This window comes from Colletotrichum siamense (assembly GCF_013390195.1).
Source record: "Colletotrichum siamense strain Cg363 chromosome Unknown KSG_Cg363_contig02, whole genome shotgun sequence".
NCBI lineage: Eukaryota > Fungi > Ascomycota > Sordariomycetes > Glomerellales > Glomerellaceae > Colletotrichum > Colletotrichum siamense.
In genome coordinates, this window is record NW_023501015.1 from 4344825 (window position 1) to 4369910 (window position 25086).

The 25086-nt window shown below is 55.3% G+C and overlaps 8 protein-coding genes across 8 annotated transcripts; 5 read left to right on the plus strand and 3 right to left on the minus strand.

The window, feature by feature from the left end:
- Positions 1–982: 982 nt before the first annotated feature.
- On the plus strand, positions 983–2022 carry fabG-8 (3-oxoacyl-[acyl-carrier-protein] reductase FabG; the record flags this gene model as incomplete). The annotated part of the gene is made up of 3 exons (XM_036634959.1): positions 983–1109; positions 1177–1507; positions 1566–2022. 3 exons carry the CDS (start codon positions 983–985, stop codon positions 2020–2022), a joined length of 915 nt encoding a protein of 304 aa, XP_036499149.1.
- A 1672-nt stretch (positions 2023–3694) lies between these two features.
- Positions 3695–4834, plus strand: CGCS363_v003111 (uncharacterized protein; the record flags this gene model as incomplete). The annotated part of the gene is made up of 1 exon (XM_036634960.1): positions 3695–4834. The coding sequence occupies one exon, from the start codon at positions 3695–3697 to the stop codon at positions 4832–4834; it is 1140 nt and encodes a 379-aa protein (XP_036499148.1).
- A 2467-nt stretch (positions 4835–7301) lies between these two features.
- tsp-5 (putative tRNA-splicing endonuclease subunit tsp-5) lies at positions 7302–8753 on the plus strand (the record flags this gene model as incomplete). The annotated part of the gene is made up of 1 exon (XM_036634961.1): positions 7302–8753. The coding sequence occupies one exon, from the start codon at positions 7302–7304 to the stop codon at positions 8751–8753; it is 1452 nt and encodes a 483-aa protein (XP_036499151.1).
- Positions 8754–15945: 7192 nt separating this feature from the next.
- Positions 15946–18960, plus strand: CGCS363_v003113 (uncharacterized protein; the record flags this gene model as incomplete). The annotated part of the gene is made up of 2 exons (XM_036634962.1): positions 15946–16037; positions 17043–18960. The coding sequence occupies 2 exons, from the start codon at positions 15946–15948 to the stop codon at positions 18958–18960; spliced, it is 2010 nt and encodes a 669-aa protein (XP_036499150.1).
- A 1139-nt stretch (positions 18961–20099) lies between these two features.
- Positions 20100–21631, minus strand: ZPR1 (Zinc finger protein ZPR1; the record flags this gene model as incomplete). Its single annotated transcript, XM_036634963.1, has 2 exons — positions 20100–21440; positions 21503–21631. The coding sequence occupies 2 exons, from the start codon at positions 21629–21631 to the stop codon at positions 20100–20102; spliced, it is 1470 nt and encodes a 489-aa protein (XP_036499153.1).
- Positions 21632–22036: 405 nt separating this feature from the next.
- CGCS363_v003115 (uncharacterized protein) lies at positions 22037–22606 on the minus strand (the record flags this gene model as incomplete). The annotated part of the gene is made up of 1 exon (XM_036634964.1): positions 22037–22606. The coding sequence occupies one exon, from the start codon at positions 22604–22606 to the stop codon at positions 22037–22039; it is 570 nt and encodes a 189-aa protein (XP_036499152.1).
- A 509-nt stretch (positions 22607–23115) lies between these two features.
- Positions 23116–24195, plus strand: trm12 (tRNA wybutosine-synthesizing protein 2; the record flags this gene model as incomplete). The annotated part of the gene is made up of 1 exon (XM_036634965.1): positions 23116–24195. One exon carries the CDS (start codon positions 23116–23118, stop codon positions 24193–24195), a length of 1080 nt encoding a protein of 359 aa, XP_036499155.1.
- A 120-nt stretch (positions 24196–24315) lies between these two features.
- On the minus strand, positions 24316–25086 carry CGCS363_v003117 (putative calcium-binding protein; the record flags this gene model as incomplete). The annotated part of the gene is made up of 3 exons (XM_036634966.1): positions 24316–24478; positions 24577–24895; positions 24969–25086. The coding sequence occupies 3 exons, from the start codon at positions 25084–25086 to the stop codon at positions 24316–24318; spliced, it is 600 nt and encodes a 199-aa protein (XP_036499154.1).

A 25086-nucleotide genomic window follows, 5' to 3' on the forward strand; every position in this document is an offset into this window, starting at 1 on the left:
ATTTTCGGTTACAACAACAAGACAAGGAGACATTCCTCGTCTTGGCGACGGCGAAAGTTGTGAGGTAACAGCCGAAACCAGACGCTATGCTGTGAAACGGCGGGCTCGGTGTACAAAGGGCTCCAGACTGCCTGCCTGTCTGAGAAACTAGGTAAGTGAGCATATAACTCAGAATACTAATTCAGGTAAGCGAGACTGGAGTGCAACTTTTGCCTCGGGTCTGTTCAACGCTCGTAGTTCCCGAACTTTGAGTTCTGCGACACTTTTGGGAAGAAGCGACTTTGCCCGCCCAGTATCTTGGCCTTGGGATCTTCAGAAACGCTGACCAATTGCCGTGGGGAACGCTCAAATTAGAAGAGCTCTAGGACTCGCAGTATTTCGTGATCGTTTACTACCAAGAAACAACTCCATTTTCACACCTGAGAGAATTGCTCGAATTACATTTCCGACTGCCACTATGCCACTGACATGGGCCATATGTCGATCTCGGCCGAAGCAATGTGCAAGATCCGATAGCGCCGAGCAGTCCTACTGTTCGTTCTTCTAAGTTACGATGTTCTTGATGGTTTGTCGGTTCAGAGTTGAGATCATCAAATTCTCAAGAGCAACAGTTGGCAAGTGGAATTTGATCGAGGTGATAGTGGTGGACATGATGTCTGAGACGCCTCCACCACAAAAGCGACCGACGGCCCGTCCGGGGAGCATACCCGACCTGGTCGCCCCCTAACAGTCTGGGGTAACCCCGCCAATGGCGTCCCATCGCCTAGCGCAGTGAGCTTCGGCCCCGGCGAGCCTCGGTCCAAATTCCCCCTTCCAAGAAGCTACAGCTTCCTCGGCCTCCGGTCCCCTCAATTTCCTCCAACTCCGTTTCTTACTTCATAGCATTGCGGGCCCGGCGACTTCAATCTATTTTGTCTCTTTTGGGAGCCATGTGAACTATTTGCTCTGATTCAATTGAGTTATCATCACCATCATCACCATTATGGCGGACAAGGCGCAGCAAAGACTCCAGGCCGTGGGCAAGCAGCTCGACGGCCCCGCCCCCATCACCAAGGTCGCCGGCCCATCTGCCGCACCTCGCGTACCGGGCAAGGTCGTCATTATCACAGGTTAGTTGAATCCATGAGATCAAATAGTGGAACCGTTATCATGACCCAGAGACTGACAATTGAGCAGGCGCAAACTCCCTCCTTGGTATCGGTCGCGCCGCGGCCCACCAATACGCCGAGAACGGTGCCCGAGCCATCTACATCTGCGACTTTGCCGACAGCAACCTCGAGTCTCACAAGCGCGAACTGAACAGTCTCTTTCCCAAGGTCGAGGTCCACACGCGCCAATTCGATGCTGCGAACGAAAGCGCCGTCAAGGAGGTTGTTGGCCATGCGATGTCAACATATGGAAGGCTAGACATCTTCTTCGCCAACGCCGGCATCGCCGGACCCCATAACATCTTTACAGAAATCACCGAGAAGGACTTTATGCAAAACCTGCGCACCAATACCCTGAGGTAACAAGCGAACATTGCGGCGCTTCTACGGTCATAGTATGCTGACTCGTCGCTGCAGCGTCTTCCTCGCCGCCAAGCACGGTGCGCCCGCCATGCAAAAGACATCCACAGAGAAGCCGGCCCCTTGCGGTAGCATCATTCTCACCGCTTCTGTCGCCGGCATCCGTTCCAATGCTGGCTCGACACCTTACTCCGCTGCCAAAGCCGCCGTCATCTCTGTCGCAAAGACCACTGCCTACCAACTCGCCGGCACAAACGTGCGCGTGAACGCCATCTGCCCAGGTCTCATCGAGACTGGCATGACGGCCCCCGTGTACAGCGCGGCGCGCGCCCGCGGCACCACGGGCAGGATCGGCCAGATCAACCCCATGAGGCGCGGCGGGCACGCCGACGAGATTGCGCGTGTGGCACTTTTCCTGGGTAGCGACGAGAGCAGCTATGTAAATGGTCAGGAATGGGCTGTCGACGGCGGCCTCAGCGCGGGACACCCGTACATCGTTGGGAAGCTCGCATGATGGAACGAGCAGCCGCGTTGATATGTCGTTCATGATGCTTGATATGTGTACTTATGTGGAAACAGGCACCTGTTTGAATACATCATAACGCCGGAGCGCAAGTTCGAAGGATTTGTGCCTGCATGAGCCTGTTTATGAGTCCGGTGGGATGAGATGAACAGTCGACAGCCTCGGGATCTGGGGCCGCCGGGTCCCGGCGATATTGGGAGGGTCTTTGGTGATGCGAGTACGGACCATTCGTTCCTCGGTCTGGCATATGAAAAGGAAGTCCCGGCTTCTTAGAGGTCGGTGAAGCACGTCAGTGGCGCAGAGAAAGGGGCAAGCGGTTGCACTACCCCTCGATAACCGGGACCATCATGAGAGATCACCAACAAGCTTGAACTTGTACGGACGCCATTACCACTTTCCATCCTTGAACTGCTACTCCGAGGCCTATCTATCGGGTAAGATAATAACCATACAATCTATTTCTCCGGGCCTACAGTCCGCCTTCTCCATTCAGCAACGTCTATTACATTCACTTGCTGCCTCATTCGCTCAGGACGCGTCACCTATCCGGCCTCACATGCGCCAGTCCACATTTCAAGGATCGTCGGGGGCTAGAATATTCAAGCATATCTGGCCCTGCGCCGCCAACGGGAGGCAATCGACGGATCCACAAGCGTAACTACCGTGCTTCCGCCGCCAGAATAGCCTCCTCTCAACGCCTGTAGTAATCAAAAGCCCCTCGACAGATGAAACCGTAGCAAATTGGATCTGCCAGCACGTCAACCCGTCTTTGGCTGGTTGTGGCTAGAAGGGCTCTTGGCAGTGTGAAGCGCGACCCAGTCCACGTAATGTGGTTCCCATCAAACCGCTGTTTGATGGTTTCCTCCTTCCTCTTCGTTGAGCAGTTCCCGCCGCAGGTGTTGTTTGCTCCTGGGTCTCGGCCGAGCCGCGTAACCACACCCGCCCACATCCCGATGCGCCAGATCCTCCCCGGGACCCACTCCCCTTCCGCGTCCCCACCGCGTCCCCACCGCGTTCCCGTACGCCTTCTTGACCTTGTAACTATGCCTTTACACTACCACGTACGGTGCCGCATAGATTTGACCAACGCAACGCAATTGGAATTACGTCCGCTGTCATTGGACATTAGATGATCCTAGGCGATCCCCCCCTCCGAACAAGATTCACCCCGGTCCTGCGGGGTGGCGGAAGCTGGTCCCTGCTAGCCTCCGAGGGGCGCTACGTTCCGCGGCTAAACCACCAACTCATCTTCTCCTCGACGTCCCTGGCCGCCGGCGAAACATCGATGAGGGAAGGTGACGACGATGTCTTGGAGACGCCGCTGCGGGAGTGTGGGGACGGGGGTTGCTTCTCTACTCGTTGCGGAATGTCGTTGCTTTTGCAAGATGTGTGTTTCCTGATGGGCGGCCATTGATCACGGCATAGCATGGTATTGCCAAGACGAAAAGATCAAGGAGATGGCAAGGAGCTGGCCGAGAGTGCTCGGTAGGCACCGTAGAGATGCAGATCATGGTTCATGAGGATGCCAAGAAGGACGGTGTTATAAGAACAGGCGTGATTCTCCTCTACAATCGAGTCTCTCTCCTCATCAGGCTCTTCACCTCCTTCAGTCTTTCACTCCAACCTTCATCGCCTGCTCCTCCGTGTGTTTTACCGACTTACAATGGCTCTTCGCACCGCTCTCGCCGCGGCCTTGGCCATCTCTCCCCTCCTGGGCAACGTCGCTGCCCACGGTACTCACACCGCAGAGGACATCGCTGCCGAGCTCGCCCTTCGCTCCAAGGTGACCGCCGTCGGAAAGCGTGCCCTCGATGCCTGCTCCAACTCCCCCGCCGCTCTGGCTCTCAAGCAGCGCGCCCTCGACCGCCGCGCCGCCACCGCCGAGCGTCTCCGTGCCGAGCGCGGCCTCCACGGCCAGAAGATGATGAAGCGCGCCCAGGCCGACCTCGAGAAGTGGGCCGCCATCGACCACGCCTCGGACGCCGGCTACACCCTCGACACCCCCCTGGACGAGATCTTCGGATCCAACGCCACCTGCACCCTCGTCCCCGAGACCACTATCGGCCCGTACTACGTCGAGGGTGAGCTCATCCGCACCGACATCACCGACGGCCAGGGCGGCGTCCCCGTCCACCTGGACATCCAGTTCATCGACATCAACGGCTGCGGCGCCGTCCCCGAGCAGCTCATCGACGCCTGGCACTGCAACGCCACGGGCGTCTACTCCGGCGTCTCCGCCCAGGGCCAGGGCGGCCTCAACACCACCCACGGCCGTGGCGTCCAGCAGACCGACTCCGACGGCGTCGTCGAGTTCGATACCATCTTCCCCGGCCACTACACCGGCCGCGCCACGCACATCCACATCATGTCCACCGACGGCGCCGAGATCCTGCCCAACAGCACCTTCGAGGGCGGCACCGCGCGCAACATTGGCCAGATCTTCTTCGACCAGAGCATCATCTCCGAGGTCGAGCTCCTCGAGCCCTACGCCAGCAACCGCCAAACCCTCACCACCAACCTCCAGGACGGCATCGCCGCCGGCGAGGCCACGGCCGAGTTCGACCCCTTCCTCAAGTACGTCAAGCTCGGTGACGACCTCCAGGACGGTCTCCTCATGTGGATCACCATCGGCATCGATTCCACCGCGGACTACAACGACCAGGTCAGCGCTGCTGCGCACTACTACGAGGGTGGTGGTGTCGACCAGAGCGGTGGCGGCGGCGGCCCCGGCGGACCTGGCGGACCTGGAGGACCTCCTCCCGGCTTCTCGTCTACCGCTGCTCCCTCTGCTACTTCCGCTTAAGGAGTAACTGTGAGAATATCTAAAAGGGGTGAGAGACATGAGTGATGAAGTGTGCGGCTAGGAGAGCTTTGGTTGTTCGGAGGATTGTGGCATATGGAGGGCCTGTATTCAGTTCTTGAGACATTATTGATATCCATGGATACCTATTTTGCATCATTTCAAATGATACATAAGCTTGAGAGTAAATTTGACTGTGACCGACTTATATTGAACTCCAAATCGACGGAATGTCCTGTCTTCATCGTCTCCTCCCTCTGCCGTCCAGTCACTTTTGCAAAACAGGTCCGTTATGCGGGCGAATAGAGATGATAAGAATGACTTGGGTAAGAATGAATACAGAGACAATGATTAAGACAACAACCAGGAAGACGACAGAGACTATGCAGGAAGACATGGACTATGCCCGAACAATATGATATACTAACCCGGCCCCTTAGTAAAAAAGTGCCCACGCGGGCTGCAGCGCTCTCATCAAACCTTTCCAATTAGGGATTGCCCAAGATAAAGTCACATCTTCAACTTTGCAAAACCCCACACTCTCCAATACACCAATTCAACGTGCCATGTCCGGAGACGCAAGTTCGGTGGAACTATAACGGCAGCAGGATTACCATGTTGTAGGTAAATGAGCCTGGCGTTGTCAATGTAATAACTTTATCAACGTCAACTACGTGGAAAACGACCTCTTGACAGCCACCTAAAGTTCAAAATGCAAATTGATTTGATCTCATTTATCATGTATTCCAAAAGCCTACGTGAATCCAACTTCGAGCTTCAATATAATGCACAGGCCAAAACTGGTAACAGGAAGCTGGGTGGTCGAGCCGTCTTCAGCGATGGCGGTGGCGATGAGGACGACGAGGCAGTGTATTAAGTCCCGCAGACAAAAATCAACTTTTTCTATGTCTGAGCAGTTTCTCAGAGCCGGAAAAAAGTGAACGAGTTGCTCATTATTGTCACAAAAAGGTGGAAAAAGTCATGTGCCTGCGCAAGCAGACACGCTTGAAGCCATAGTGAATCGAACACCAGCCTTCATCTACGCTAACCGCACATCAAACCACTAATCCAAGCCCGAGAAGGCAATGAAAGGTCTCTGTGCTTACTGAGCTTAAGAAGCCGCGGCCCCGCTTGACGATGGGGCACGACCGTTGTATCCAGCAACCTGCCAGATTCAGAGTAAGGTGGTAATACATAAGGTAGATAAGAACGCTGATGCATTTCCGTATAAGCGTGGAATGTATCTACAGCCCGCTAATGTCTTTTTCCTGAGCTTGTAAGTATTGTTGTCCGGATGTTTGTCTCACATCTCATGGCATGGTAGTGGGCTGAGCACTTGCAGCGAAGAGTCGTTTCACTAGTGAGAAGGAGAGTGCTGAGCCCCTTTGGTGGACACTGTCGAGTAAAGAAAAAATAATCCACACCAGGCAAAGCACTGCTGGAATCGCGCAAGCTGCACTCTTGTTAGTAAGTCTTTCGTGTATCGCTCATACAAGGGCGCAGCTGTGGATGACAGGTCGAAGTCACAAGGGTTGCGGTTGGACGCTGCGAATAGAAGCGACCCCTTGGAGCCTTCCCCACTCGGCCTAGCGTCCCGCAGCGGTCGGATGACCTGCCCGCAAACCCCCGCACTTGCCCGGACCTTCTTGACATTCAAATCGATTCCAAAACTCAACAAACACCTCCGGTGGAGTGGCCGAGTGGTTAAGGCGCTGTGTTGTACGTATCTCCTCAAGACGCTCGAGTTCGATTCTGTTACTAACAACTTCTACAGTAGGTTATCATCTGATACCTCAAGCCCGCAGTGGGAAACCTCGCGAGTTCGAATCTCGTCTCCATCAGCACAATCTTTTTTTGCTAATATTCGCTGTTCATTTTAGGCGCTTAGCTGGTGATCTCCGTTATGTATAGCGTATCATTTTGAATACCAGCTATCGGGTCACGGCCTTTATCCTCAATCATCTCCAGTCATCTTATCAAGCTGCGATGCACTGAGAGTATGATCTCGAGGTGCTTAGAGACACCATTACCCGAATCACGCACGTTCCCGAATCCCTCCATGGCCAGGGAAGCATTCCACAACGCAGCTTGATAAATGAAACTCTAAAATCGAGAATTCGAGGACCGAATCAACTGAACAGAATATCAGCTTTGCCGACTAGTCACCTTCATTATGCAGTATAATATGCCGGGCATGAATTGGAGGAGTCTCAATTAACAGCGGTCTTCCGGCTTGTTACCCGCTAATTTAATTCCATTGGCCCAAGCTCCCTGAACCGCGCCTGGTCCAAAATTTTCCGGCCTGGAGGGGTTCATCGGCGAAGACTCACACCCCAGCGCAAAGAACATTCGCACCCCACGACCCGTTACGGAGACGGAGGGAAGGTCAATCGCAGAGTTCATGCCCTGAGCCAGGCGACGGCGAATTTGAGAGAACCAAACATTGCACTCCGACGTCACCACCGCGAAAATGCCGCTCGACGACGACGACAACCCGACCGTGGCGCCCGCCGCCCAGCCGAACAACGAGACCGGCGCCGGCGACGAAGCGGAAGACGAGGGCATTTTCGACATGCGCCTTTTCGCGTCCATGTTCAACAAGAAGGGCGTCGCGACCCAGGCCATCCGCAAGGGCCAGAAAGATTTCGAGTCACATGGTACGAGGGCACAAGAGAGCCAGCTAGAGGCGAGTCGGCAGGTCATCGAGGAGGTCTTGAGCTACACCCGCGTGCACCGCGATGCGTGGAGCAAGGGCTGGTACTTCCCAGACTACTGGCCGGAGGCGCTTGAAGGCATTGTGGAGCGGGGCGATACGTCTGGACTTGCGAAGCCGGAGTACCTGAAGGAGTTTCTGGCCGAGACGAGACCGCTTTATGCCGAGGAGAGAGTCGTCGTTGTCGAGGAGCTGAAGGGACCTCAGGCGAAGAGCACAGGACGTGTCATTAGAGGACTCAAGGCACCGAGGCCGGCGGTGGGAAAGTTGTGGCTCCTGCCTGAAGAGGCGCTGTTTTTGGTTGAGAGGGGTAGCTTGGAGCTCTGGTGGCCATTCCGCGAGCTGAAGGACATTCTGCCACCGCCAGAGGTGAAGCTGGTTGAGGAGCAAAAGGAGGATGCTGAGAAAGGGGGGGAATCCGAGGATGAGTTCGACGTTGGCCTGCCTCTGAGTCTTCAGGCCGCATACTCACTTTTCATCGGCATGGACGGCGAAAGGGGCAAGATCTCATTGCCGAAATACCAAGTCTACTCACACCTGAAGCGGTTAGGATATCATGTCCAACGTGCGCCACGAGACCCTATGTCCCAGCAAACTCAACCGGAGCAACCGAAACAGTCTCTCTGGCAATGGCTAGTCTCATTGCTGGACCGAGCCCCGGCCAAGCCCGCACCGTACGGGCCCCTCGTTCGACCAGGCATCTACCGCCAGTACACCCACATCTACAAGCAGCTTGAGCTCTTGTCGCGATACAAGCCCACGGCCCCGTCGGAAACGAAAGAGCCCGAGGACCCTTTCAAGGTGTGCTGGCACGTCTGGAAGCCGTCAAAGCACCCCAACATCCGCGTGACGGACCTGCCGCCGCCCGATATCCGCATCGCCGTCGCGGACGCACGGGATACTGCTGTGCCCTCTTTCGAAGAGGTTTCCGCGCTGCTGGGCGCCTCGCCTTATGAACCGCCCGACCCCGTCGCGATGGCCGGCCCGGGAAGGATGTACCAGCGCCTGAGGCACGGCCACCGCAACGTCTTGATCGCCGTGGTCGACCGCGGACTGGTCAACTTTATGCGATTCGGACAAGCTGCTTTTGGCGAGGAGCAGCTGTACGAGCGGTTCGACAAGGGCGCATTCCGAGGTGGAAAGGGCGGAAGAGGCGGCCGCGGCGGTCGGGGACGTGGACGGGGCGGTGGACGGGGCCGGGGTCGGTGAAAGAGTCCGGCTCCGGGCCTGAGACGAGCGGGAGAAAATACGGAGTGGCTGCATGGATCATCAGACGGCCTGAAATAGATACCCAACATCATGGCATGGTAGAGCTGTGCGCGATGACTAGACAGCCTCGCGGCTTTGAGTTTAAAGAGAAGGGCTCCAGACGATAGATGACGATACATCATGACTTGAAATCCTCAATCACCCTCGTCATCTCAGATGCTTCAAGCTTGTCTTGCTGATTCCAGCATCGTGGCAACATCCTCAAAAGTTTCGACATAGTCCTAATCAACAGAGTTCATCATTCACATGGGTCCGGACAACTCGATAACCCTCCGAGCCACAGATCATCAACTGCTATATTGTCTCAAGCCAGAATGAGTCATTGGCGAATTCAAGCACGCCATCGTGATTCAACTTTGCAACCTGGCCTCTTCACAACGGCCTGTATTTTTTTCAGGGAAATTTGTTTGCACACGTGGGACAACTGCCCAGGCAGGAAACGATCTGAGCCGGCCGCAACGCAGAATCATTCGTCAAATATCTCGTTACGCTAAATCAAGGCTATTGTTGTCGACCTGCGTTACACAGGCTGCATATTACCTACATAATACAGTGGCACAACACACGCATTCTGCAGCGAAGATCTTCAACGCCCTCAAGGTTGTGTTCGCGTTGGTTGGTTGCATCGGGTTATGTTGGACGAGCAGAAATAAGTTCCTCACGCAAATCGCGTGATTTTGGCATAAATCACAAGTTTCACCTGCCTTCTGCCGCGGCGCGCAGCAAGTCTTGGCCAAACCGTCTGCGCAATCTAAATCAAGCAGAAATTCTGGAAAAGAATCATGTCTTGTGTGCTCTGTAGCTAAGCTAAACCAACTATCCCGCCGGCCCTGCTCGCCACTTTCCTGAAGGGGTCTCAAGTGCCGTGGGAGTGAATGCGCGCTGCCTGTCAAAACGCATCGAGTTGCAGGGGGTGCTTGGGTTGGATGGGTGGTGGTGGGTGTCAGATGCGATGAGACGCAAATCAGGAAGGAAGCATACGTAAGTTTCGACGGCATACAATCTTACTTTGAAGCCACTCATACAAACGAGAACATTGCGCGGATAAATGAATTGCACGGCTGGGCTGGTTCACTGCACAGCAAATCAGTTACAGCCCATGCCGAGAGCCTCTCAGAGCAAACAGGGTTGCATGACGGGGTGGGGAGGGGGGACTTGTGTTCGCAGTCACATGGGAAAAAAAGCTGACTAGAAAAAAAATGAGGCGCGATCGAAGGGAGCAGTTGGCAGGAGCAAGCAGGATGAGGGAAAAAAATATTTGGGAGAGAATAATTGGGCTGCAGGGGTGCGAGAGGGCACGCAATCGTATCCTTTTTGGTTTAGGTTGGCAGCCAATCCAGGGTGCGAGTTTCTGGGCGCGAGTTTCCGGGTTCAGGTTAGTCAAAAAAGTTGATTGATGACTGGCGAGAGAGAGATTGGATTTCAGGTGAGGGGATGCGGGCATCTCTTTCTGCTCTATGCCCTTGGACCGTACAGTGAATGCTCCGTGGTGCTCTGCAACGTTCGATATGGGATGACACTTTCAATCAGGGTGACGCAGGCAATGTCGAGTTGCTGATGAGCTGCTATCGAGTTGCATCTAATCAGCTTCCGTGCCATGGAAAAGGGGACCGGAAGCCGTGGAGACGAGACCACCAAAGTCCCTCCTCAGGTGACGATTCCCATCGGCGGCGACAAGGGTGCGCGAGTGTGTTGGTTCTCTGGTGCAGCAATTCCTCAGTGGACAGGACGGGACTGGGCTTGTTTTGATTGATTTTTGAGTTTCCCTTGCTGTTGGAAGTTGGGAACGAGCTCTCTGCCGCCCGGGTACTCAGTACTTGCGTTGGAGGTTTCTTGCGTCTGCAACTCTGGACCAATACAAGTCAACGCGAAAAGGTACTGTGCTGTGCTGTGCGGCTGTAATTAAGTCAGTGAGATGGATGAATCGAAGAGCCTGGCCGGGGTCGGGTACAGTCGCCTATCCCTTGTCGCTGCGCCGCCTCAGTGCGACGGCATATCAACGGCGTCCGCATATGATCGAATACAGGCTCCCAGCACACACCGCTTCATGGGAGTCCGAGATGGCTCTGCTGGCTGTAAGATGTGGCGTCGCATCATTATCACCGAAGAACTGTTATCTCGTTTCCAGCGTGGATGGTTGGTTGGGGCACGCCACTAGCAGAGTTATGCTTCGGGTCTATTATTACTTACAGGCAAGCTGCAAAACCAGATGGGACAGACGTGTTTCTCCTTTTTTCTACGTTGCTAAAAATATTGTGAACCTGTTGATCGTTCAAGCATCAGGCAGCTGTCGCATTCCCAATCAAGTGTTGGAACGAACGAACGTTGGAGCGAGTCGTGTTGCACTAGGATGCAAAACAATTGTTCTTAGCAGCAAAAAATGTAATGCGACAGCAGCAGGGTTCGAACCTGCGCGACCGAAGTCATAAGATAGGAACTGATTACTAATTCAAGTCTTACCCATTAACCACTCTGGCATGCTGCCTTGCTTTCCGGCGATGATAGAGGTGCCCATCAAGGGAGCCCCTGCCGGAGGTGTCAGTAGTGAGTGTCGTCGGGCGGGTGCGGGTGTGGGCCGGCGGGGGCACTCCGCCTACGCAGGGCGGCTACTGCGCGCTCGCTGTAATACCGGCCTGGCAGTGCCAGGAACGAATGAGGAACCCTTCAAATTCGAGTTTCGCCGCAGTAAAGCCCTCTATTGCGCTAAATTAAACCGCTCTGGATAGAGTTGCTTCTATAGCGGCCTGAAAGGCCGCTCTGCAACCCCCATAGACTTTGGAGTCAAACTTGGGCCTTCCCGGCCTCTGCGGCGTTGCACGGAAAGCGCGGGGCGGCAGAGGCCGGCGGGACATAGTCAATCACCTGGCACAGGCCTAATTTACAGGGACAGAAACAGGATGGAACAAGTGGTCTTGGCGGAGGGAAGGGGGTGGAGTTTTTGGAGCCTGCCTCCGGCATGTATTCTCGGCCTCAGTTGCTGACTTGAACCCAAGACAGTAACCGGGCCGTGGAAACAACGCTGCGTGACCGGAGATGAGAAGGGGATTAATGCAGACAATGCCGATGGACCGTTGGGTATTCAATCAGTGATCATACTACATCATGCTTCCTAGTTTCGGGAGTTTCTTGATATGGTCGCTGGCTGCGTTTCGAGTTGAGGGATTGCAGATCCGCCCGTTTGCCAACAATGCTTTTTTATGAAGAAATAACCGCCTACAGAGGATGCGCGGGATCCCGCCCCCCTTTCCCGTTTGTTTTGGATGCGTTGGAGGTTGGGCGCGGCGGCGGGAGAAGCAAGCAACGAACGGGAGTTGCGCCGAGCGACTCACCATGCTCGGCGAGAAAAAGAGGGTTGGCTTGACATGCTTATTAGCAATGCTACGGTGAGTTTGAAGCTGGGGTGGGTGCAGTTTCTTCTGTGTGTCTTTTTTTCCTCTCTCTTTCGACCGAGGGTAAAAGAACAAAACGGGACCCCCGGCGATGATGCGATTGCAGATGCGCTGATGCAGCGTCTGAACCGGAGATCCACCGGTAAAGTAATAATATTATTAGTTACAACGTGGGACATGGGGCCTGGGTCGGAGATCCAGGTTGGACTCGTCATCGCAATTCCCAAAGTCCCATCCCACTGATCCTGGATTTGGCGATGGCCGAATTTTTTTCTTACATGGCATCAGACACGATCGGTGATAAGCAAAGGGGTGAGGAGTAGGAGGGGGGGCACGGGGTGGGCAATGGACGGAAATGGGAGTTGATGCGTTTTTTTTCCTTTCTCTGGTAGGCCGCTCAAGCCGAGATTGGCGTGACCCGAAAACGGATGCGAAACGACCGATGATGGTGAAGAATAGAAGCAGTCAGAACCAACCCATCCAGTTGTTGTGAGATTTTTTGTTTTGGAGAGAGAGTGTGTGTGGCACGGCTGTTGAGGGCGCGGCGGTTGCGGTTGCAGTTGCGACGATTGCTTCGTTGAACCGGGCAAAGTTGCCGTCGGCTCAAGAGGGCCCTGTTGCGTGTTGTAAGGAACTGATTGCGATTGCCCCGTTCGGATCCTCACGTCCAGCCAAGAAACAGCAGGTGAGAGAGAAGTGAGAAACAGAGGGCAAAAAACAGGCAGGGGTGGGCCGACATGACAAGAAATGCGTTTGTTGGCTGGCGCCCGGGTTGTCTTAGGTTGTGCTAGCCCAGGCTGTTGCAGTAATAATATCAAATAATGTACTTTTTTAGTCAGGTACGCATGTACATGTCAGAGATACCGATACAACAAGCACTGAGATGGGCGAGCATATGAGGGTGATAGCGCTAGATACGATACTCTCGGAAGCAGGGTAGGAATCGGAGAGGGGCATGGAGACTGTATCCGTAGTACGCAGTAGGCTTCGGGTTGAGGCCGGCAGTGCCCAACCTTTTTTCTTCACAAGAGCAACAACGGCAACGAATTTGAGTTGGGACATTGCTCATAGATAGACTGGATGCGGACAAGCCAACTGAACCCAAAGTGCGAAGTGAAGCGTCCTCTGTAAGAATAGATGCAATGTAATCAAAGCATTGGAAGTACCTGGGACAGCTGTACCTCCTAGTCTTATTGATTAATGAAGGGCCTGGCCTTGCCTTACACAACGTAAACACCCAAGGTACCTTTGGCCTTTAGCAGGCAGCATATGGCACTGGCACTTTATCTCGCCATCCAATTGCCAAACAGCCGATTACACCAGGGCGTTTATCTTTCTGTCTGTACCCCCTGGCCAGCGAGCACCCCCGCCTGAGAAGGATACCAAACCAAACCAAACGAGAGGCGGTAGAGGACGCTAGGTCGCAACTCGGACTGGGATTGATTGGGTTTTACACGAGGTGGTACAGGGTGCATGCGCAGTTGATCAACTTCACAGAGAGAAGGAGAAGAACACAGAAGGTTGACAGGAGACGTGTGCCTGAGGTGTCCATGTCGATGGCGATGTCAGAGAAAATGAGTCTTGGGGAGTCAGTCATATGACCTACGCAGCAGATCTGGGCATGCAGCTCATCAGAGCATCAGAGCAAGGAGACGTGGCCTGCACCTGGCTTGTCAATCCGATCCAGCTGGCTGGGTCTGGGACCATGACCATAAGCAGGGCCTTTACGCCGTAGTGAAAATGAGAAAAAATGGCAACGAGTGGGAATGACTACCTCATCCGTCGTGGCACCCATGCACATGATAGAAGTTGGGGGAGGGAGCTTGGGCGGTACATGCTGGTGGGTGAGTGAGTGAGAACAGAAGTACCCCCGGGCCTTGGTATCGTCCGTACTACGGCAAGTACTCTTGTACCTTTAGCCTGCCAGAGTCACTAAACTGGAACCAGGGCCGAAATGCATCGCGTTGAATGGCAACTCTGGTTGGCCTCGTCTCCCTTGGGGGGAACTAAAACCTGTCTCTCACCCTTGGACGATTGTCTGTACCTTGCCTTGCTTGCCTCACCTTATCCTCTCTATCTGCCAGAGGTGGGCGCCCACACAGACTAGACTCGGTGGTGATGAGAAAATTCCTCGAATTGAATGACGGTTGATTGATGCCGTGCAGTGTGAACTCTCGGGCTTTCCCCATTCCTTCGCATTCCCGGGCAGATGCAGAGGCAGTTAGGTTTATTGCTCACATTCACTAGACTTTCCCCCATCCCATCCCGTCCCTTTCACATCTCTGTTGTGAACACGGGCCCCCAATTTTGTTTCCTTCCCTCCAAGTAAGGTAACAAACATTCGTCTGTCAACCCGTGGGCTGCTCTGCTTGCCTTGCCCTTACCCAACACTGGATGGACTGAACCCAAATCGGGATCTATCTTCCTTATACTTTTTCCTCTACCTTACCGCCCAGACTACTGTATTCCTTGGCTGGGGTTTGCACACGAACAGCACAAGACAGACGTGAAAGCCAGTCTACATGTGCGGCTTCCACCACCCGGCCTCCTGCACTCACACTTTCCCTCTTACACCGACCACACATACGCAAACCAAACCAAACCTGCGCATGCTCAGCTCAGGTAGGACTCTCTGACTCCGCCAACTCTTCCGTGACATTTTCGACTCCATCGCCAACTGGGCAGTTCCGCGGAACAGCAGCGGCAGTTAGCTCCGCTGAAGACGGCCTCATTTCGTTTACCGCGCGCCGGAGGGCTTGTTTATCTTTTAAGGCCGCGCCATTGTCAGCAGCGTCCGAGCTTTGCGACATACGGCGTCGGTACCTTGCGACATTGTTACATGCGAATACTGGACCAAGTCCATCTCACCTGCTGCAGGTCGACGGACAAGTCTCTGTCTCGTCTCGACGCCATTCCTTGACTGGGTGGCAGCAGTCACTAGAGTGTCAGCGACTGGAGACTAGACCTTACTACAACAAAAAAAAAAAACTGGGACTCGCTGCCCAGCGCATCGCATCGCATCGCCTCTCGCCCTGAACTGGCTGAACTGACTGGACTCGCCTTTTGCTTGGCATTGGCTGCTCTCTGAGGTGCTTTCTCAATCAGGAACCGGGACGTAATACGGTCAACAGCAAACCTGAACCCATCTCTCTCTCATTCACTCTCCCTCTTCTTCCTCCTCCACCACACACCTCATTCTCAGAAGCGCGCCCTTCGCCTTACCTTGCCCTCTTACATCCTCCATTACACAATAACGCCAGCCCAAAGTCTCCACTTCCCCCGGTCACATTCAATCTTGGCCTCAAACACGAACCGCGTCCCCCCGACCAGGCAAGACCAATCGAACCGTCATTCACCAACAGACTACGACTACCGGCCATTCCCCCCTAAAGGTAGCCTTTTTGCCCTTTTTACACAAACCCACACCACATCATACCAATCCCTAAACCACACCACACCAACGCACGCACGCATTCACTCACTCACACCCACCACACCTTGCCTCCTACACACAGTCCACGGCTCAACAACGCCTCAACCGACCAACCTTCACCACCACAACCGCGCCTTCCATCGCAGCAGACGGGCTGACGACGGACTCTTCATCGCTCTGCAAGAGCCAACTACGACTTTATCGCAATTGATCGCGGCCGCACGAGCGCCGCCCCTCAGAAACTCTGGCGGAACTCACTCCTCCATCGCCCGACCGCAGCCTGCCTCCAGCAGCGCCCAGCAGCACTGCAATGGAGACGACCGAGGTCGAGACGAAGCAGCCCTCCGTGGCCCCCTCAGAGCCGCAACAGCAGACTCCTGTTGCCGAGACTCCTACAACTGAGTGAGTTGCTCTTTTTGATTCTCTTCCCTTTCCTGCCTTGCTTCATCAGATGGCAAGTTGCCTCTCTCAAGTTGCTTTATTCCCTCCCTCCATCCTCTCCCCTTGTGCTGAAGGAGGCCGACCGCCACGCTTGGACCAGTGGTGAAGTCATACACTGGTTCATCTCACCTGCCCTTGCTTGTCCTTTGACTTGGGGAACCACCGAGTTGCATTGGCAACCTCATCTGGCCTCCCACTCTTCTTTGCCCTCCTTGCTTAGTGGCATGGCTATGCGGCAACTTCACCCTCGAGAGTCGCTCCTTCCCCCCTTGGCCACTTTTAGTCCAGGCCACTACGCTACCTTAGGCTGCCAAAAAAATCCTGCCAAACGTCAGCCTCTCTCGTCTCTACCCAGCACGACCCCTCCCTTAATTCAACAACCCCTCCAATCAATCAACCACCTCAACCCAAGCTGTCGTCAGCCCGCCACCCAAATACCATCTCAAGCTTTGAGTCTGTCAAAAACTCAATGCCCATTGTTTTCCCTTTGTTGGCTCCCTGTATCAATATATTGTCCTTTGTTTTGTCTATTCCCTCAAGCCATATACCCTGGTGCAATGATGCTGCGCCAATCCCGGGACAAGGGTTCAGCCAACCCAAACCCAGTTGTCAAGAATGAGACCCACGAGAGTCCGCCAGGGGAGCCATCAGGGCCATCCAGGTCAGTCACCAACAATCGTGCTCGCAACTCAGTTGCGGGTTGGCTGGCTCAAGTCACATTGTGACTTCTTGGTTGCTGTTCTTGCCGAGTCACATGCCAGAACGGCCTCGCCCACAACTCTTGGCGCCTGGAGAGTTGAGCGGCATTTGGTGTCGTCATCAGGCCATAACTCATCTGAGTCCCCATATCCCTTGACTCTCAAAGTCTTTGTGTCGCCAGTGCGTCTACAAGATTTGAGTTTCAGCATATCTCAGCCCGCCCAATATATTTTCTTCGTGCTTTTGGCTCATACTAACAACGGACAGGCCTAGTACCAATGGCGTTAAGCCTCCCATGTTGGATGATGACGACACTGCCAATGATGATGACCTTACGCCCCCTCCGGAAAACATGAGCCCGGTGTCGGGAAGCAACGAACGCGCTCTGGAAGACGAGATTGTTGTCGGCAACCGTAACGGTGCCCCCAAGTCGTCGCCACTTCGCGTCGTGTCAGAACCTGAGGACGAAAACATGGCTGACGTCGAGGATGAGCCTGTTGTGTCGCATTACCCCAAGCGCAAGCGTGCGTCTGTCTTCAATGATCTGGCCGAAGATAAGATGGAGAGCAGCCTCATCTCCGAGAAGGAAGGCACTCCCAGAGCAACGAAGCCCCGGAGACATGGACTCGGTGGCGTGAAGGGCGTTATCCTCGGTTACTGGCGAGATTCCCCCGTCCCTGACCCTAAGGGAAAGCATGCGGTCATTGGCTTCATCGATGTCCGCGATCGTCTCCGCACTCGCATTCAGCAAAACACCAGATTCGGCTCCCCCGTCTCCAATCTCGAATACCCCCTCCCCCCCGGTCCCGGCGGTAGCTGGGTTACCTTTGAACGCGTGGTGTTCGCCGACCACCTTGTAGGTTTGGATCATCATCAAGTCAAGGAGTACGTCAAGCTTCGGACAGACGCGTTCGACGAGACCGAGGAGGCACGAGATGAAGCGGAGAAGGCGGCCGCCAAGGAGGCCGTTCGCCGAGTCGAGGAGAATCCACCTCCGGAGGGCCAGCTTGCACCTGCTATCGCTTACGGGGCCGATATTCCTGATCACGCAGTCAGCTCGTCCCGTCCGGATTCGAAACGCCGTCGCACTGGCAGCGGTATCGGCACGATTAGCGGAGGACCCGTCCATCCCCAACCGACGCGTGAGATTATTCCGACACCTCAGTTCGACCCTCTGATGGGAACCAGACCCACCAGAATCATAGTTGGCTTCTGGAAGGGGTCCAGTGAGGCAGACCCGATTAACCGTCACGCGGTCTACGGTATCCTCGGCCAGAACGACATGTTCCGTGTCAAGGTCGCCCGCGAGACCCGCGACAAGCGATTCGTTGATGGAAACTTCCCCGTTGGCGCAGGCGCTTTGTGGATTCACTGGGAAGAGGTCGAGCTGGAGCCCCATCTAAAGAACCTGTCCCGCGCCGAGGTCAAGGAGTACTGCCGTGTTCGCCAATGGCAAATCGATCAGGGTGAGGCACCAGACGATCGTGCCAGGAACGAAACGCAGGCGGTCTTGGAGGCTCAGGCTCGCGTCGCTCAAGGATACAAGCCCGGTATGCAGCAGGTCATTCCCGCCCAGATCGTTCCCCAGCCCGAGGAGGATGTCGAGTCACTAGACACGAAGCCCGAAGTGCCCCAGGAACTGCGCCAGAGCCGTAGGACTGGACCAGGAGGCATTCGCCATTCCCTCCCCGACCTCGAGATTCGACAATCGTCCCGCACACCGGTCGCTCAACAACAGAATAAGATCGATGCCAGCGCTCGCCGCGAGATTGCCCGGATCGAGGCTGCCCAGATGCGCACCGAGCGCTTCAATGCCGACCGCGATGCCGCCATGGCCGCTGCCGTAGCTCAACAGGCTGCGGTGCCCCAGCCCGTCCTCGCGCCCCCGCAGATCCCGCCCCAGGCTATGCCTAAGATGCCTGTGCCCAACGGCAATGGCCAGCGCATGAGCAGTCTTTTCCACGAACGTGACGAGATGCAGCGTCTCAACAAGGTCTGGGCCAGCCAGGAGGAGCATCGCAGCAGAGTTCAAGGCGAAGAGACCAAGTTCTACGCCGGAATCAAGTATGAACGCAAGCAGAACGGACCGTTTGTCGGCAAGCTCGTGTCGCAGGGCACCATCATCAGCATCGACGGCGAAGACTACGTCGAGTACCGCGTGCTCACGAAGCCCAGCTTCTTCTGAGGAGTTGGTACTGTACTATACAACCTTTTTTTCCTTCCCATTTCAGCGGCACTCGATGGGCCTGTTGACGGACCTCATCTCGGACTATCGGAACATGGCACTGGGGATTTTCTATGTGTGTTTTGATTTCCCTCGCAACACAAGAAGCGAGGCTCGGGCGACCGCGGTTCTTTCCTACTATACCCCTCTCAACTTTTCCTTACACTAATAGCACCGACGTCCTTGCGTGTGCGTATCAGTCGCCAGGTATCATTCTCGGCGCGACAAAAGTATTCTTTCTTTTCCTATCGTTGTCATTCGCGCGAAATACTAGCGACGATCGCCTGGAGGAGAAGAGGGGCGATTATACCAGCGGATGTGGTTGTTTTTCTTTTTTCCTCTTTCAGTTGTCGCAATCTTCTCTCTGCACTGGTGAGCGCAGTTTCTTGTTGTCCGGAGGCGAGCCCCTCGGCACCAATAATGGATTCACATCACGTTGCTTTTACTTCAGAATGGATACCTCTAGGGAAAGGGGGCAAGGGAACCTATGGGAGACCAAAAGTGTCGCGACTTTTCCAAGTCTGGATGGACACATGAAGGACACGGGGAAGGAGGGGAGATAGCGGAACCCGGTCAGCGTTCGCTAATTTGCACTTGCAATAAATATGGAATTCGCATGGAATTGTTGTGTTGTGCTGTTGTCTGTGAATGTGAATGTGAGGTGATGTCAAGATGGTGAGCAAGTTTCTAGCCCTCCCACTTCTCAGTAGGGGAAACCACGGTAAAGAAAGAGGTGATGTCAAGATAAACCTCGTTGCGTAGCGATTGACTGAGTCGTGGAACTGTGCGGCGTCTATGCTCATAACCAACGTGACTCGCGGCAACTCGGGCAATTTCTAGCATCTCACAACACAATGGGTAGCGAAGTGGCCATCTGTTGAATGATCATAACAACCTCAAATCAATTCTTTACGTAGTAAGTAAAACCCTGCCCGCCTGTCTATGCGTAGGTATCATCATCATGTACGTGACTTTTTAATCCCATGCTCGCCGCCGTCGTCACCGCCCTGGAATCCAAACGCGTCCTGAAGCTCCCTCTTGGCTCCTAAATGAAGAAAAAGTCATAAAGTCAGAATTCAAAGATTCAGCGTTTTTTTGCGTCACCTGCCCATGTTGGCATCGAGGATCTTGTCAAACTCAGCACCTTTTTTCTCCTCTTCCGTCTTCTCCGCGGAAGCAGCGGCGGCATCGGCGGCAGCGTCCTCCTCGTAGCCCTCGACCTTCATGTCCTTCAGGCCGAGCTCCTCCTCCTCCTCGTCTGTGCGATCGTAGTACTCGCGCTTGATCTGCGGGTCCGGGGCGGGGGGGTCGACAAGCGGCTGGACGAAGCTGCTGGCGAGGGGGTCGGTGAGGACGATGGTGAAGGGGCGCTCGCCGTTGATGGCAGCATCGAGGCCGCCGAAGAACTCCTCCCACTTGGCCTTCTCCTCGGGAATGAGGGAGTCGCCTCCGCTGGAGGCAGAGTTGCCGTTGGCCTCGAAGATTTGGCTGCGCAGGTCGTCGCGGACCTGGGTGAGGAGACCCTCGATGGTGGTGAAGCGGCCGCCAAGGGTGCCGGGGTTGACGGCGAGGTTGAGTTCCGGGCACTCGAGGGCGCAGGTCTCGGACTTGAGAATGTCGCGGGCGAGGTCGACGGCGCCATTGGAGATGGAGATGACGATCTTCTCGCCCTTTTCGGGGATCTCGCCGCCCGTCTTGACGTCGTTGGAGCGGTAGCCGCAGTCGTCGCAGACGGTGGACATGAGGACGACCTGCTTGAAGTGGGGGATGTCGACCATCTTCATGTGCGTGGTACACGGGTGCATGCAGCCCGGGCAGGTGGCGGGGAAGCTGTAAACCTCGTTGGGGATGATGTCGCCCTCGGCGGTAAGGCCAGGGTTGGCAGCGGCGGCGGCGGCCTCAGCCTGGGCGGCGGAGATGCCGAGAGCCTCGTTCTGCTCGGGGGTGCGGAGGTACTCATGCTTCTCCCACTTGCCGACGCCGTCCTTGAGGTCGGGGGTGATGAAAGAGTTACCAGCGGGGTCGTCGACGGTGACGCGGAAGGGGAAGGAGGAGCCTTCCAGCATGGCGCGGCCCTTTGCGATGATCTCAGCGATCTTGGGGTAGACTTCGGGCATCTGCTCCTTGCGGGCCTCCTGGCCGAACTCAAGGTCGTTGATGATGGTGGAGAGGAGACCCTCGACATTTGTAAGCTGGCCCTTGCCGGCGGGGACCTCGAGGTCGAGCTCGATGAACTTGACGGTGGCGGTGTCGGACTTGACGACCTGGCGGGCAAAGTCCTCCATGGCGGTTAGACGGAGCTCGTAGTATGTGCCCTTGGGCTGAATGGAGCCGGCGGGCTGGACCTCGCTGTTGGCGAAGCCGCACTCTTCACAGGAGAAGGACATGAGGATGATTTCGCGGAAGTAGGGGATCGAGGTAAGGAGGAGTCTTGTGTTGCCCTGGGAAAGAATCAGTTTACTGTTACACTGTTCGAAGGTCTGGGGAGCGAGAGTGGACGTACATTCTTTCCGCAGTTCATGCAGAGAGACTCAATCTCCTCGACGACCTTCTGGTCATCGTCGCCAGCGACCTTGTCGCCAATGGCCTGGAAGAAATCCGACGGCGTCGTCTTGGACTCGGGGGCAGCCATGGTGACTGATTTTTGTGATAGAAAATAAGCGCAAATCCTCTATCTGTGTGTTTCGTGTTGATGTCTTGCACTGCGCGGGGTGCCTTCTTCCTTTTTTATCGCTGGGAGGGCAACTTTTTGATGTCGGGCGCAAAGTGACTCGGTGGGATGGACGATGGCGGGGTCTTGAAATTTTTGGAGGGGCAATGCCGCTGCAACCCTGCACGCTGTGTGTCATTGTGCGGGTCCTTTTGCCTTGAGCGAGCTTCGAGAATATTCCCGAGGATAGCCCGCCACCGCTGGCTGCAGGCTGGTTTGTCATATGGGCGCGTGCCGCGACGCAACCCGAGGGGTGCTCGAAGGACCTGGTCTGAAAAGTCGTATGCTGTAGATTGATTGCCTTTCACGCGACTGCTGAAGGTTTCTTCATCGCGCAAAGTCGGCAAGACTCAGACTCCTGCCGCTGGAGGATGAATTCTTGGCTTGGCTGAGCAGAGCTTGCAGCCCGGCCTTTCGGTTCTTTGCGCGCTTCTTGCTGCTCGAGTTGGCCGATGCAGGCTTTGCCGCCTCGGCTGCCGCAACATGCTGACCCTTGGGAGGGAGTTTCTCAGACTTTACTCGGCGTCTCACAACCGGTGGCGCGGGAGGCAATGAGATCTTGGTGGTGGTGTTGCAGTTCCCGCAGGCGAAAAGCTTGCGCATCCCTGACCGCGTAGGCTCATCCCTAACCTTGGAGTCTGTCGCCTTGACCGCGCGCCGCTTCTTCCTCAGAGTCCTCTCGGTTTCCATCTTGAGAGTGGTTCCTTGCCCGGGGATCATGATGTGACCACATGCTCCGCAGACGTGTTGTCTGCGGACGTCGTTTTGCTCGACGTCGTTGAGGAACATGAGCTCGTTGTGGTGGCTCATGAGATGGGCCGATGTTTCGGGGGCCGACGCCCAGAGAAGATGGGCGGCATCGTTCAAGAAGTTCAGGTGAGCGGGTAACGTGTCCATTGTCGCTTCTGTCGGTCTATTTCGGTGTGGGAAGAAGGCAAAAGATGGTGAAGTTGCAGAATGCCATGAGCGTCCCGTCGACATCGCTTTGATAGCGCCCCACTCGAGGTTAGCGGACCTCAGGGTGCCAAACAGGGGTCCAGGTCGTTGAACCCCCCTGTAATTGTCGTCTGAAAATACGCTCGCCCACATCCATGGAAGTTGGTGAGACTGTCGACAACATATCTGATCTTCTTATGTCTACACAACTTTGCTGTTGTCAGATTCAGATAACCTTGGAAGTAACCCCGCAATTATTACAAAGCCAATAGAGAGGGATGGCGTCTACCAAACCACCACAAGCGGATAAACCGCGAGGCAAGAAGCCAAAGCCAGAAAACCCAATCATCGCAGCAGCAAGAACATGGCTCAATTCCCTGCCAACCCAAGCACGACAATGGAGCAGCCAAGATGACCTCCAAACTCTTCTAAATGAGCAAACTCCAAAGCGTTACACCCCTTACAACCCAATGGTCCTTCTTCCGAGCGGCAGCTTCAGCAAGGGGCAGTGGCCCTCAATATTGAGCCACCCAGACATCAGTGATGAGAAACTTCATGAGCTCTGGGAAGCAGTCCTCCACGGGGTTTCTATCACAGGGGTTGGCAAAGTAACCCACCTTGCTGTGAACGAAGGCATCCCTCCGCAAAAAGACTTACAATCGGAAGGCGCGTCTGGAGATGACGGCGAAAACATACTCAGATCTCCAAGCGGACTGAAGATCCTCCACGGAGGCTTTGGTCCCTCTGTCCAGACACCGAATCCTTCGCCAGACGACTTTGACGCAGCCTTCTGGGTGTCTACCAAACAGAACGGCATATACCAGACATGGGCCCCTCGGTATACAATGTTCAGCCGCGGCAACATCAAAGAGAAAGCCCGCCTGCTCAATTTCCATAGGAACGTCAACGAACAGCCCCAACGCACATTGTCAAAGCCCGCTCGCAACTTCTGGGGTGTTGATCTATACGCAGGCATCGGGTACTTCACTTTCTCGTACGCGAAGCTCGGCATGAAGGTCCTCTGCTGGGAGCTCAACCCATGGAGCGTCGAAGCTCTGCGCCGCGGAGCGATAGCCAACGGCTGGACTGTTAAAGTGATACAAGTCGCCGAACTTCAATTGCCTGCCCAACAGCTCCTGACAGGGGACGAACAGATTGTCGTCTTTCTCCAGGACAATCAGCAAGCCGCCCGCAGGATTCAGGAGATGCGCTCGTCGGAGACATGGGTCTCTACACTCGACAACATCCTCCACATCAACGGCGGCTTACTCCCCACCAGCGAGCCTATCTGGCAAGCCGCCTGGGACATGCTGCCAAAAGAGGAATGTCGCTGCTGGGCCCATCTCCACGAGAACGTCGGCGTAAACGACATTGAAACCCGCCGCGCCGAGATCCAGCGCCTCTACGACAGCTTCGCGGCGGCGGACCCAGAAGACAGACGAACGGCGGCAGTTGAGCATGTGGAATTAGTCAAGACGTACGCGCCCGACGTATGGCACTGCGTCTTTGATGTGTACATTACAAGCCCGGACTCCCGGCCTGATAGGTAGTGTTGTTACATGGACATCGTCAAAAGTACTTCTTTTACTCTTCGTTCAATTCGTCACCTTCGTCCTCCTCGCCCCCGTCATGCGTCAGCCCGCTCTCTCCCCGCCGTCTCAGAGACGACGCTATGACCGCCTGAACTTTTGCGGGATGTTGGCCTCAACGACGGCCATGTGGTCCAGCTGCTCTAACCTCTCCTGCTCGTCCTCCATCTGCTCGTGCTTCTTGAAGTGCTCAATGTCTTCGGGGTGGGTCAGGTCCTCGAGCTTGGTGTTTTCGTCGTGGTATCTGCGTCACGTCCCCTGTCAGCTCTCTTCTTCGCTTCGCCCGTAACCCGGCAACCGGAGGCGGGCTTCTTGTTGTGGCGGTGTGTGGTAAAAACTCACTTCTCCCAGTGATGGATCTCGTACTCGTACTCGTCGTCGCCGTGGTGTCCCGGTCCCATCCCGACGTCCGGCAACGTCTTGCCCGCGCTGGTAAAGTCGTTCCACTCCTGGCGATCGACGTGGCCGTCCTGGTTGTGATCGAGCAGCAGCATCAGCTCGTGCAGGATCTCGAAGCGCTTCTCTTCGGATACGTGGTGGTTCGAGTCGTCGAAGAGGCCGTAGGTGCGGAGGATCTCGTCGCCTTGCCACACGCCGTCGCTGTTGTAGTCGTGCAGGGTAAAGAAGGAGGCCGAGTCCCAGCCCTCCATGTGATGTTCCTCTATTCAAGCAAAGGGAATCTTGTTAGCGAAAGTTCCGCCAATTGAAAAGTGATTGCGCCGTTGATAACCTACCAGCCATGTGTTTTGTCATCCAGTCGGCGTGCTCGTCTACCATCGGCTTCTGGCTGTGGTCGCCATGCGCCAGAGCTCGACTGGCGAACGCCAAGATCGCGAGGTTGATTGTGCGCAT